This window comes from Hyla sarda, chromosome 8 (assembly GCF_029499605.1).
Source record: "Hyla sarda isolate aHylSar1 chromosome 8, aHylSar1.hap1, whole genome shotgun sequence".
Classification (NCBI taxonomy): Eukaryota; Metazoa; Chordata; class Amphibia; order Anura; family Hylidae; genus Hyla; species Hyla sarda.
The window spans coordinates 101,489,141-101,503,469 of NC_079196.1; the positions used below are offsets into that span (position 1 = coordinate 101,489,141).

At 39.8% G+C, this 14,329-nt stretch overlaps 1 protein-coding gene across 3 annotated transcripts in view; it reads left to right on the forward strand.

The window, feature by feature from the left end:
- The window catches only part of NBEAL1 (neurobeachin like 1), a 273,447-nt gene that overhangs the window by 104,235 nt on the left and 154,883 nt on the right, over positions 1 to 14,329 (forward strand). For 2 of the 3 annotated variants that reach the window (XM_056534118.1, XM_056534117.1), the window contains exons 6-11: positions 1,908 to 2,035; positions 5,036 to 5,118; positions 6,279 to 6,364; positions 7,014 to 7,320; positions 10,952 to 11,058; positions 11,602 to 11,688. In XM_056534118.1, coding sequence (XP_056390093.1) covers positions 1,908 to 2,035; positions 5,036 to 5,118; positions 6,279 to 6,364; positions 7,014 to 7,320; positions 10,952 to 11,058; positions 11,602 to 11,688 — 798 coding nt within the window. The remainder of the gene's footprint in view (positions 1 to 1,907; positions 2,036 to 5,035; positions 5,119 to 6,278; positions 6,365 to 7,013; positions 7,321 to 10,951; positions 11,059 to 11,601; positions 11,689 to 14,329) is intronic. The other variant, XM_056534119.1, reaches the window with a different exon arrangement.

Genomic DNA, 14,329 nt, shown 5'->3' on the forward strand with positions numbered 1-14,329 from the left:
TTACCCTGCCTATTGCCCCTCCATCCCTTACACCTCCCTGCCTTAAATTTTTTTTTTACTATATTAAAAATGCCTTTTTGTCTGCCTGGTAGTGTGCTCACTTACCAGGCAGACTTCCCCAGCAGGCGCAACGTCACTGATGCCTGCTGGGGGGCCGACTTCCGCCCTTAGTTCATCTATACAGGGTGCCTCCAGCTGTTTCACATTTACAACTCCCAGCTTGCCCTGACATCTATTGGCTGTCATGGCATGTTGGGAGTTGTAGTGGTGAAACAACTGGAGGCACCCTGTGTTGAAAACAATATCTTTGTTGCGGCTTCAACCCGAACCCCGCAACCCGTTCTACCCGGGCAGGCAGCGAGTGCAGGCTGACTGAATTAGGACCGATTGACCTGCCGACATCGGTCCTAATTCATTTGTGACGTCAAGGCAGTCGGCCACTAGGAGGGAGACCCCTTGTGGCCGGTTTTCAAATATAAAAGTAACTATTTAAATCCCCCAAAAATTTTATGAAAGTATATTAGAGATATGCTGTAGTACATAAGTACTACAACATATAAAAAAAACAAAAAGGTTGGTGACAGTGCCCATTAATCTATTTATTTGCTTATACATTGTGTATGGTACAGATAGATAACTATTTGCAAGCAAGCTACCTGCTGTTTATGGATCTTCTGATGCAAAAATACTTCCCCAAATTTCTTTACTAGTACTATTATTCTGTATGGGGCTTGTAAAGGTCCATGCTTGTGTTGCAGGCACAAGCCCATGTAACAAATACATTATCAACTAATTGTCAGGGGACACATATTCTAACTAGGAATTGTCTACCCCCCCCCCCCCCCCCCCCCTTTAGAGGCAGTTACATAGTTAGTATGGTTAGCTAAAGACTCCATCAGGTTCAGACATGGAAGTAAAGTGTATGGGTAAATTAAGAGTAGTGATGTAATTTAGGATAAAGTTATGACTGCATTTGCGTTATTCAATAAAGCTGTCATAACATTTGTTGATAACTTACCTAACTTTAACTTGGGCATGGACATATTATTTTAGGATGTTGAAAAACTTTTCATATTGCAATGATTACATTTTATTTCCAGACAACCCTTTTATAACAGCAAATGCTGAGCATCCCTCGTGTCTAGTGGCCTCTTCAGCCCCGGCACAATGTAATCACGGGTTGTCGATGCGTTGCCAGGATAAGGCCTAACCCTGGCTTTAGCATCTACCATGGCTCTACAATAGTTACAGCTTGCCCATGGCAGACTGTAGCAATAGAGTGCCGAGCTAAAAGATCAAAGTAATGCAATAGCTGTTATATTATATTAAAAGTAATCGACTTTTATAGGGCTAGAACATGGTGGTGCACAGATTTTTTGTTTCTTTCTTTCTTTCTTTGTTTCTTTTTGTTTTTTTAAATCATAAAATGAAACAACAATTATCAAAAATTTGGTACCAATGGAATTGTCCTGACAGGCTAAATAAAGTTTTTTTTCAATTTGTTTCCTGGGTTTTTCAATGTATTATATGGTAAAATGAATGTTGCCAGTGAAAAGTTCAACTTGTCCTGCAAAACATAAACCCGAATATGGCTTTATCAGTGGGAAAATATATATATATTTTATAAGTCTTAGAAGGTGAGGAAGAAGAAAATGTTTTTACAAAGTTTTTAAAAGATATTTTAATTTAGTTTTTGCAGTCATTTTGTAAATGTGATAACAGAAAGTGCAGCAACATTGGCTGTCACTTTGAATTAGGTTCTTAGCAAAGTGTTACTTTGTTACTGATGGAAACTGCATATAAAGAATCTCTCTCTCAGTAAAGGAAACATGATTACTAAACTAAGGCAACTACTGTAATTTTCTTAACATTTCAGTAAAAAGTAAAGGATGATTACTGTTTTGCAGCTTAAAAGTAAAACCAAGGAGAAAGAAGTCACAGACCAAGCCCCTATAGAAGAATTTGTAAGACATGCCTTGGTGTTTTGTGAAAGCCTCTATGACCCATATCGGAACTGGCGGAATGTTGTGTCAGGGTAGGTGTCATGAATAAAGTACAAAGCATTCCACCACTAGCACACATGAAACCTTGCCATGTAACATTTACACTTTTATCATTGTTTACTTTATGGAAGTATATAATATGTATTTTTTTAAATAATTGGCATTATTTGCCCCAAATTTAAGTTTGTGTATGTCAGCTTGGTCTTAAATGTGCACTGTCAGATACAAAAACTTTTGATATGTTGTAACGCATGCAAAACCAATAGGTTATGTGATCGCTTTCATTAGAAAATTTTCAGTATTTAATACTGAAAAAGCCAGTCAAACAACTGCCCCCCCCCCCCGCCTGCCTGCTTAGACACATACTATTCCTGCTGTGTCCATGCGTCATCACCTATGTCATGGACACACTTCCTTGATTGACAGCTGTGAGCGCAGGGCTCAGAGTTGGAGGAAAAATCCTCCCACTGTCAGCTTGTGTCCCACTACTGTAAGTGAGGACAAGCTGGGAGTTGTAGTTTTGTTAATGCTAGGGGAGATGTGAGCAGACAGCATACTGAGGGAGGGGGCGGAGACCTGCACAGTTAGGCCACGCCCCCTCCATTTGAGAGGAATTCAGACTAGTGAGCTAAATTAAAAGTGTAATAAAAAAATTAAAGGTGCTAGACGCATAAAAATTAGATGTACTTTTTCAGGGTTAAATTTTCATCCAGTAGAGGATTTTTCTTCAGAATATACCTGTACTTTGTGGCTATCCATTATATCCATTATTTTTCTTTTTTTTATTGTCAGCTTTTTTATTATTTCCTTGGCAAACAATATATAGGGTGATTAATCAGTTGTAGATGTTTTTTCTAGGGATTTCCACATTAATAAAGATATTTCTAAGAAAACAGGTCTTAGAATGTACTAGCAACAGTGGGTGTCTGGAAGCAAAGTTCCAAGGTCCATAGTGTGTTATTATTCTAAGGCTATGTTCACAGGGCAGAATTTCTGCATTGAGATCTGCATAGAAATTATGCATGTGTTTCAAGCTTATTCACTTGAATATGATTCCGCAGTCCCATTCACGCAGCAGAATATTCGCAGCGGACAATTTGCCGCAAAAATTCAGCCTTCCGCAAAAATATATGTCACGTCTTATATATTTTCCCGAATTCGGCTATGGAAGCCTATTGAAGTGAATGGGGTTTTTCTTTTCTCCGCTAAATGTGGATTTAGTGCGAATTTTCTGCAGAATTTGCACAATATTTTACTTTTGTAATGAATACAGGCACATTTTTATTATGCAATGTGTATAAATTCATGCAGAAAATATGCTTGAATTCTGCAGAAATTCTGTATATGATTGAAAGATAGAAATTAATGCTGCTGCAGAATTATCGCATCTGTCCAGAATTTCTGCACATAGCCTAAGAGCACTCACCAGTACCTGCGCAACTGACATGGTGAATATAATGCCCTTAATTTGTTGCAAACTCACTTTTGTTATGGTAAATAATTTTCAGTTGTGACAGCCATTTCCTTCAGACATATAAATGGGCTGTCGCGAAATAAAAAAAAACATATACAGCTTCAGACAAACCCTGGGTGTAGAATGATCTTGCAGTTATGTTATACCTGCCACCCACTCTTGGTGCCTGTAGAATGAGTGAAGAGGGGTAGATGACAAAAGGTAAACACCTAGAAGGATATTTATCAAGCCGTAGTAGATAATTTTTTTTGCGTAAAAAAGTCGCACGTACTTGCACACATGCGACTTTTCTATACATGCTGCGACTTTTTGATTTTTGCTTATTCAAAAGCACATTTCTGAAATCTGCTCACGTAGTAATTTTTTTTACTTTGTAGTGGTCATGTATTTATCAAATGCGATAGTCGCTATATATGAAGAAAAAAAGTCACATCTCCATTTAAAAGTCGCATATGTATTCCAGGTCCAACCTGGCGAACAGAAAGTGCATACGTCTGCAGAAAAGGACATTAACACCCACTTTAACAACTGTTCTTGTTCTGCATCATGAAACAAAGCTACTACATTAATGTTAATTATAGAAAAAAAATTATTATATAACTAATAACTCAATTAATTTTAAGGTTGAAAATACACACTGCACACCTTGTTTATTTTAGGACATGTACATGCTGGCGTACCCACTACACTAAATTTTAAAATTAATGTTGTGTTAAAATAGAATAAGGCTCAAAATAATTGTGTAAGAATTTTTACAGACTATGTAAATAACCCATATGTAGCACATACATTTTTCCTTAAAGAAAAAAAACCCCATAGTAATACAGCTTCATGCACAATATGGGGTGGGCAACGTACCGAGCCGTTTTTTTTCTTGCTTCACTATTGTTTATGTGCCTTTTGATGCGGCGCTGTCTTCCTTCCTGACGTAAACTCCGGCCTCAGCGCAGTGACGCAAGATTCACTGTCACAAAATGCAGGCTCAAAGTTAAACAAAAAAGCCTCCAGAGTACAGATATTCATGGTGAGGCATAGCATGTTTTTAATATTTCTTAATTTCTGAGGAGGGTGGATGGGTTGTTGCGGGATAGATGGAGTGCAGCTATTTAGTGCCAGGCAGGCCAGTCAGGGTGTCACCCGATTCGAAACGCCCCCTCCCCATTACTCTCTAGCAACGCTACTGGTAATAAAGGGTAGATAAAGAACTTTAGCTATTAACATAAGGGAAACCTTTTCTGCTTCAAAAATTGTTTTGTAAGCGGGTTTTCCAGGTTTTGCTTACGTGCGATTTATTTATCAAGGTCGTGCAAATATTTGATAAATAGCTCGCATATAAGCAAAAGTAAGTTAAAAAAAAGTCATATAAAAGCCAATGATAAATCTCCTTCCTAAGGGTTTGGTTGTAGTCTGTAACCATAGAGAAACATATTACCTGTCCTTGGCTGCCCTATAGTAAATTCTAGTCCAAAAAATTCAATGCAACAAAGTTCATGCTTTCAGGATTACTTTCATAAATCTGTCTATCCATCTATAAATAATGAACCAAATTGTCTTGCAGACGAACCATCAGTCCTGTGGAAAAGAGCAGACAAAAATACAAAGCTGCTCCTCTAACAGTAGAATTCATTCCCTTTTTTTACCGTAAGTAGTACTGGCTTATGTGGCCTAAGATAAAATTCTAGGCATATATATATAATATAATTAATTTAATTTTTTATTTTTTTAACAAAACTTGGGTAAATTTCTTAATTATTATTATTATTTTTTTAAAGGGGTACTCTGGTGCTAGAAAATTGCTCATTAATCTATAGCATTTGCATACTTATGCAACTTTATAATTTGCTCATTTTTACATTTTGCCCTTTCAGATTTACACTGTGCAATGTGTATTAACACTCCTATAGCATCTATATTTTTTTATGTCTGTGAAGTTGTTGTATATGATCTGTATTTTTTATCATTACCATTTAGGTTAGATGAGACTTTTTAATCTCATTTTATTAATTTTTTAAGGTTTTGTGAAGTTTAGATTTCCTATTTGAAAAATAAGAAAAGATGATTAACATTTTTGTTAGGTTATTTAACACTTTGTTAAAGTCCCTCTACAGCACTGTAACATTATTTTTTTTTTTGCTTGCTGACACTTCAACGCTATAGTAATTACATAAATCAAAAGGGAAATTGCAGTTAGCAGAGCACAGATTCCTATATGCTACCATAGGACTTATTTGCCTATATTAAACCCAGTTGGAAAATATCCCTTAGGCTTGGTTTCCACACAGGTTTTTTTCTGGCATTTTATGGAAAATGGCCACTGCAATTTTTGAGCCAAAGCTAGAAGTTTTGCATTATACTGTCAGATCAGTGATCCTTTTTTTACAGTCTGTCTGCAGATTATCTTCCTTTTGCAGTGGTGCATAACAGTGAATTCTGATGCTGGTCACTGACAGTGATTGTCGGCTGCTGATGGCAGCCGACACCCCCAGTTTACAGAGTGGGCTCAGCGCTGAGCACACTTGTGCCATTTATGTCTCTTAGGGACTAGAGCCTGTCATCTTCATCTTGCCACTATCCTACATGTATCCCACCTTGTTACAAGTGTATGCGGTTTATGCTGAAATAAACCAAGTTATTATTCAAGAACCATTGAGTGCTGTGATTTCTGTTATATATATATTGGACTTCCATGATCCACGTGCACCATCAGCTATATTGACTACCCATTACTCTGGATTATACTTACTAAGAGTAATAGCCTTTTTTGCTTCATGGTTCTTATTGATGATAACCCTATTTTTCAGAATGTTTCCAAGAAAGTGAACATCTCAAAGAAAGTTTAAAATGTTGCTTATTGCATCTTTTTGGAGCGGTTTTGTCTGGTGGGCAAGTAAGTTTTTTTTATTTCCCCTTCTCTAGTTTATCACATATTTTACACTGTGAGATATAAAAGTATTGCCTTAAAAGAGTGCTCTGTCCCAAGGCATCTTATTCCCTATCCAAAGCATAAGGGAAAGGCTGTGGTCGCCCATCATGCGGCAAGGAGCTTACTTTGCTCTGTGCATTGGATCACTTGGATGCTGCACTGGAGATCACGGAAGGTCCCAACGGCGATAGGGGATAAGATGTCTAGGGGCGGAGTACCCCTTTAATTCTACTCTGGGATGACTCAGGCTACATTTACACTGCTGATTTTGTTTATCTAAGGGAATCTCTTTTTTTTTTTTTACAAGATATAAACACTGGTGCAGATTGATATTTTATAGTAGATAAAGTAGCTAATCGGTTTCTAAAAGAGAATACTGAGAGTAAATGTGATAGAATATATGAGGATACTTGGCCTGCAGATATGTATACCCAGTTTGTAATGCAACTGTCTTAGGATGGAGACCATTACAAGGACTCTTTGCGCACATCAGTAACTCTGTACGGCTCAGTAGTAGCATCAGTAGACTTAAAGTATACTGGTTATGGCACTTGTTGCTTCTGTTTACAACTTTGATCAGGGTGCAAGCAGTGTAACTATGTTTTCCTTTTAGAGAAATGCACTTCTGCTGATTTCTCCTGCCACCATGGAAGTCCTCATGCGTGTCTTAGCAGACTGTGACACATGGGATGAGCGTGACCCGGATGAAGTTAGTCGTAAAGCAGAACTGACCCTGAACTGTCTGACAGAAGTTGTGCACATCCTGTTGGTCAGTAGTTCTGACCAACGACAAGTGGAAATCAGCACTATTTTAGAGAATTACTTCAAGCTACTTAACTCTGACCACTCTGCATTGCCGGGATTGAGAAGAACCAGGCAGTGGGAGAGCAGGTTCATCACACTGCAGATAAAAATGCTAAGTAAGTATTCCACTCGGATGTGGACGTTAGGGGTTGTAGCCATTTTAAAGGGTTTCTCCAGTAGGAAAATTTTAAGTTATATCCAGTCCAAACATTTCCTTTTGCCAACATAATGGAAGACATGGTGGAGGGGAATTTGGCATGAGAAAAGTCAAACAATTTTACACAAGGTCCATTTTTGCGCAACAGTTTAGTGACCTTTTCCACTTTTAGGCACTTTCTAAAAAAGTGTAGATCGAGAGGTCCAGCTTTCATTTTCTTCAGTAATGTGATTTGTATTCAGGTCATTTATGTCAGTTTTACACAGCTGTATTTGTAAATATGCATGTTACACATCCATAATACAACATATCATGGATCATTTTGCAATAGTTCATCATCAATATTACATCCATAATAGTGATAAATTGTCTACTATGAATCTAATTGTGTTACATACAAAAGCCTCTTTGAAATACAGCTACATAATGGATGACATACTGATACAATACAAATAAAAGAGGAGTATACACTGTCCTCAAGTTTGGTCTTAGGTGAACTATGTAGTAGTATTAGTCATTTTAACAAGGAAATTTGAGTAAAGAAAAAAAAAATTACGTTAAGCTCTGAACTTAATGCCACATCACTCTGATTCCCCCCATTTGCCACATCATTCCCCCCCCTTTGAACAGCCCCTGTGCCATATCATCAACGACATTCTGATCATCCCCTGTGCCACATCAGTCCCCCCCCCCCTCTGATAACCCCCGTGCCACATCATTACTCCCCCCTCGGACATCCCCCCGTGCCACATCATTTCAACCCGACCCCCCCCCCCGATCCCCCCCTCTTGTGTCACATCATTTCCCCCCCCCCAATCCCCCCTGAGCCACATTCCTTCCCCCTCCTCTGATCCTGCCTTGTGCCACATCATTTAACAACTCCCCCACCCCTTGATCCCCCTGTTTATATATTTTTCTTTTGTATTTTTTTTTTGTATTCTTTTGTATCTACCTGGCTTGTGTCTCATTCAGATTCAGAATGGCTGCACAGTCAGTGTAACACTGACAAGGGACATCCTCTGCGTGGCTACTCAGCGTGTCAGGGATGTCACTTGGCAGCCACTACTGGTCACTGATTTAAGGTGCCCACGGCACTGGCTCCTTGTTTAAGATCAGCAGCCCAGCTATGGCCACTTTAAAACAGTAACCAGTGGAAGCGACTGAGAACCGGCTGCTGCAGATCAGACGGAGCGACTGCGGCAGGCCCAGAAAGGGGTTTAAAACATGCAGCGGCTGTGGACCGGACCATAACATCGGCGAATATTACGCAGTATCTGCATATAACATGCAGGTAGGGATTTAGCTTGTAATTTTAGTTCACCTAAGACCAAACTGAAGGACAGTGTATACTCTCTTTCTCTCCTCACAATTTAGGTTGTACAGGGTACACAACCATACAACACCAGTACTCACTTGGCATCACTATCCATTTTCTTTTAAATTGGTTGAGCCAATTACTCCCATATACATTACAATACAAATGATGATGATGATGATGTTAAAGGACATCTGCAGCGTGATTATCACTTATCCCCTATCCACAGGATGGGGGATAAGTGTTTGATCACGGGGGGACCGACCGCTGGGACCCCCTGTGATCTCCTGTACGGGGCCGCGGCTGTCCAGTGCAGGGGGCGTGCCGGCCACAGCATGACGTTGCAGCCGGCATGTCTCCTCCATACATCTCTATGGGAGAGGCGGGGAGGCAGCGTTCGTGCCTCCCCGTCTCCCCCATAGAACTGTATGGGGACGGGGAGGAGACAGGGTGTCACCGTCGACCTCATCAGTGGTCTTCAACTTGCGGACCTCCAGATGTTACAAAGTTGCAAAACTACAACTCTCAGCAGTCTTGAAACCTCTGGAGGTCCGCATGTTGAAGAGAACTGCGGCCTTTGTCATCATCCAGCCCACCCCCCCCCCCCCCCTCCCTTTTGTTTGTACTCAACTTCCCTTGGCGGGAAGTTAGGGTGAGCTGGTCCGGGCCATCCATGCTGCAGGGACAGTCCGGTGGGGAGGATTAGTCGTTGCGGGCTGTCCATTTTCACCGGGGGGCCTCTTCTCCGCACTTCGGGCCCGGCCCCGGAGTAGTGACGTTGCCTTGACGACGACGCACAGGGACGTTCATGCGCAACGTCCCTGTGCATCGTTGTCAAGGCAACGTCATTAGTCCGGGCCCGAAGCGCGGAGAAGAGGCACCCCCCCCCCCCCGATGAAAGTGGACAGCCCGCAACGACTAATCCTCCCCACCGGACGGTCCCTGCAGCATAGATGGCCCGGACCAGCTCACCCTAACTTCCCACCGAGGGGAGGGGAGTACAAAACAAAAGGGGGGGGGGGGGGGGAGCGCTGGATGATGACGAACGCCGCAGTGGTCTTCAACCTGCGGACCTCCAGAGATTTCAAAACTACAACACCACGGCATGCTGGGAGTTGTAGTTTTACAACATCTGGAGGTCCGCAGGTTGAAGACCACTGATAAAGGGATTGACAGGTGGTGATGATGAAGGGAGGGGGAATGACGGGGGTTTGGATGATTACATGGGGGATGATGTATTTCCCACCCTAGGCTTATAGTTGAGTCAATAACTTTTCCTCGGCTTATATTCGGCTCGGCTTATACTCGAGTAGATACGGTAAGCAATTTCTGCAAACCATTCATGTTTATTTTTGTTTACATTTTTTTTTTATGGGAAAAGGGGGGTGATTTAAACCTTTATTAGGGAAGGGAGGGGCTAATTCACGTTTATTAACTTTTTTTTAACTTTATTATTACAATTTTTTTTTTTTTTACATAGTCCTATAGGGGACTGCAATCTTCTGGATGCAGACACTGATCAATGCTATGCCATAGCATAGCATTGATCAGTGTTATCTGTGCTCGATTGCTCCAGGCTGCTGAGACTGCCTGGAGCAACCTAGCAATGATCCTACTGCGAGGAGGCAGGTAATGGCTCCCTGCCGTCCTCTAAGCTGATAAGCTCCACTGAGCTGCCAGATACATTTTTTCTATTTTAGACGCCGCGATCAGCTTTGATTGCGGCGTCTAAGGGGTTAATGCTGGATTCTGGTATTACCACAGGTCCCGGCTGCTGATAGCCGTCGGGACCACCCCGCTATGGCGTGGGGTCAGCCCGTGACCCCGTGTCATAGAAGGGGACTGGGAAGAGAGCGTACAGGTACGCCCTTCGTCCGTTAGGAGTTAAAGGAGACCTGTGAGCAGTTTCATGCTGCCCGAACCACACTTGGATTTGTCAGATAAATCATAGTATTAATTATTGCCAGGAAGAGGATAACTAGTCAATAGGGTGGTCCTTGGTGGCTGCACCCACTGCTTCGACACAGTAAAGATTATAAATAACAAAAGAAGTGGGATCCTTTGGATGTTGGGACTGTTGTACAATGGATGGAACTGAATTGATAATGAAAACTCAGCCTGTTTTTTCATTGATTCATTAAAGGTTACGTACCATAAGTGCTGAAAGATGAAGGAATTGTAGAAATTATTTCTGGAAAAGTGCAAACTTTGTCCCCATTGATGATTTCACTTTATTTTTATACATAATGTATTTTTTGTTTTTCAATTTTTGTAGATTGTATGACTTCCATGTTAAACTGCAAAGACAGGCCGGTGCTGCAGACAATTTTCTTAAACAGTAACTGCTTTGAACACCTCATCAGGCTGCTTCAGAACTGCAGGGTAAGGCGCTTTTATTGATTTTACAAAGACTTTGTATGGGAGCAGGTGAGATGTGGGATTTGTTATATCTGTGTTTATGCTTATGTAGTTGGCTAAATAATGCCTAGATAATTTAGCCTTTCATGTAATGCAAACTGAACTTCTGCAATTATTATGCATGCATTCATTGCATCCTTTCAGTGTTTTAACAGAGTAGAAGTGTAACTATTTCTACCTATTTTGTAGGACAGCAACCACCACGCATGTCGCTTGGATTAACTTCATGTTAACAAACCAGCAGCAATAACAGATTTAGTGTAAACATAACTTAAGCATTTTATATGATGTGTAAATGTTTTGTGGTCTGGAATTTGTATAGAATTTGTAAACTGTACATATAACTGTGAAAGATATGTCCTGACAACATTATCATAACGTGAAATAATTCTGTCCATTGCACAGCTGGTAAAGTGCATGTTCTCATAGAGACCAATCCCTCGCTCTTCTTGGCTGCTGCTAACCTATAATCCACCCTTCTGCAATGTTCTTGTCTCCATCCTGCAGCTCTTATTAAGCGCTAACAGTAGAGGGGCAGACAAGAGTGAAAAAGACCTTGCCAACAAATTACTGACAGAAATGAATGAAAATCAGGTACACATAGTTGTCAACACTGTAAGAATGGTCTAAAATGTCTCAGATTAACATGGCCACAACCTTACTTCAACCTAGCATATTGGTTTTAATTATGTAGTAGATGCATGATTAGGGGTTATTTCCTCTGTACCCCTCCAGCAGATCTCAGTGTTTCTAGTTTTTGCAACTCTGTGTAATCTGCTATTGTCACCAGGGAAATCTGCTGGTATACATTTGCATGGCCACAGCAGTGAAAACAGGGTATCATATGGTACCCATTTACTTACAGATAGTAAATGGTCTGACCAAGCCTGTCGGACTTGCAGCAGCTCCTTATTCTGGCTCATAAAGGTGGTTCCAAGCAGGAGACTTCCTTCATGACATTCGATTGCGCTAACAGGTCATATGGTAAGGGTTTGTTCTCCTGATGGTTCAACTCTTTGATATGCTATATGGAGAACTCTATTGGAACATATATCTTTATTATTGAATTTAGGTGTTTCATTCAGTCCCAAACATTTGTGAAATAATGGGCCATTCTAAAGAGCTTACCTAATTCCAGTGTGGTACTGTAATAGAAGGTCAGTGTTGTAACAAGTCATAAAGTTACATGTCTTCCCTCCTAGATCTTCGTATACCAACTGTGAGAGGTATTGTTGAAGAATGCATGTAAAATGGCCTATATAGACAAGTCTTTAAAAATGACTTATATTGTAAGATTAAAAAATGTGAAAAATACGCAAATCTAAAACATTGTATATTAGACCAAAAACAAATAAAGATTCATTCATCTCCCCCATAGTGCATAAATGTTGCCAATGCTCTTCTAACTGCAGAGCGGCAAATTGGGACTGGGCGAGTCCAGCGTGGGAGAACTTGACTGTCCTGCACAGGGCTTAGACCTCAACCTCATCCAACTCCTTTTGTATAAATGACAATAGAGATTGTGATCCCAGGCTCTTTCATCCAATATCCATGTCTGACCTCAGAAAAGTTCTTCTGGATGAATGGGTAAAAATTTCCACAAACTCCTCCAAAAGCTTGTAAAAAGTCTTCACCAAGTAGTGGAATCTATTAACTGCAAAGTAGGGGCAACCCCTTATATTAATGCTTATGGATTAATAATTGGGGTCCTAAAAGCTTCAGTAGATGTTCCAATACTTTTGTCCATATAGTGAGTGTATGTCTATTGGAGAACAGAATATTATATAGGGCTAAAAAAATATAGGTGATATAAGTGATAAAAAAAAATCTATTAGAAAATGTTATTTTATCTAAGTAAACATTCTATCTGTAATATGGATATTGATATATTCTATTTGTTAATTTCTAATTTGAAATGATGAACAGGCAACAGGCATTAAAATGATTAGAGGTTTCAGATGCTCATTTATCACTAGCTCTGACATGTAAAGGTAATCATAATTTTCACTCTTTTCTGCATGTACAATTGTTTGGAAGGATTAAATAGTGACATGATGTTAACATTGTAAGTTTATATTTTATAATTTAAACTGTGTACACAGTGAAAGATATTACTACTGTCTAGAGCCCTTTAAGCTGAGTTGTAGTAATGTACTGGCCTGGTTATTCTGCAGTAGACCGTAGAGATAACAGAATTAAACTTTCATAGGAAACATAGTATCTTTATATAAAGCTGTTTCGGTGGATTGGTGTTCTGGCCTCCTGTGTATGTGTGCATGTGCTTGTGTGTGTATGTTCATTGATTCTTTGTAGTATAAATACTATAAATTATTTGCCTACCTAAACTATTTACTAACAGGGCCATTACTGAAAAACAACATTTACAGTTAGAACATGGCATTTCCTTTCACACCAGAATAATGTTTGTCTTATCAGTTTATATCTTATTTATGCATTTTCTCATATCTTCTGTTTATCTTTTTGCACATATTTATTTAAGTGTGTGCTTCTTTTCTTCTGTGACTGGGATTCAGGCTTCTCATATGCCACCCACATACAAGTTACTGTGGACTGACAACTTAGTAATTTCATGGCCAAAAATACATTCTGTACTGTCCTTCCATTCCAGAAGAACAGCCATTCACCATGCTGTCATAATGTTAAATAACTTGCAATAAAATGAAACATTCATCTTATATCTATCTTGGTTGTAGCTTTGGTGGCCTTGGCTTAGCACAGCAGCATCATATGTGCTGCACATATTCTTGGAATCATAAGAACATATTTTACTTAATGTTCTATGTATTACTAAAATAGTATCAGATTATCAGCAATTTTTTTTTTTGTAACCCAATGGAAAAACCAATGGAAGCTATTTTTTTAGAAGACAATGCAAGTTTTCAAACCTTAAAATTCAAGCCTGTACATTACAAGGCAGTATAACTGTCCTATTTAGTACAGATCTGATGGCGTTCACTACTCTTTACCTGTTGTTCACAATGTTCCTCTAGGTTAGTGCTACAGATACAGGCATAGTTTAATCAGCCTCTCAGTACATGTATCCTGTAAACAACAGCATAGATCTCAGCTTCCTGAGTCCATGTTAGTGACTTACAAGGGGATTGAAAGAATCCTTGTTTAAACACTTCTCGACCAATACCATTAGAGAAGTTTGCCTGCTCCAAGTTTACCTGCTATTTCTACATTGCCTGATGGAAGTCAGAGCTACTGTAAA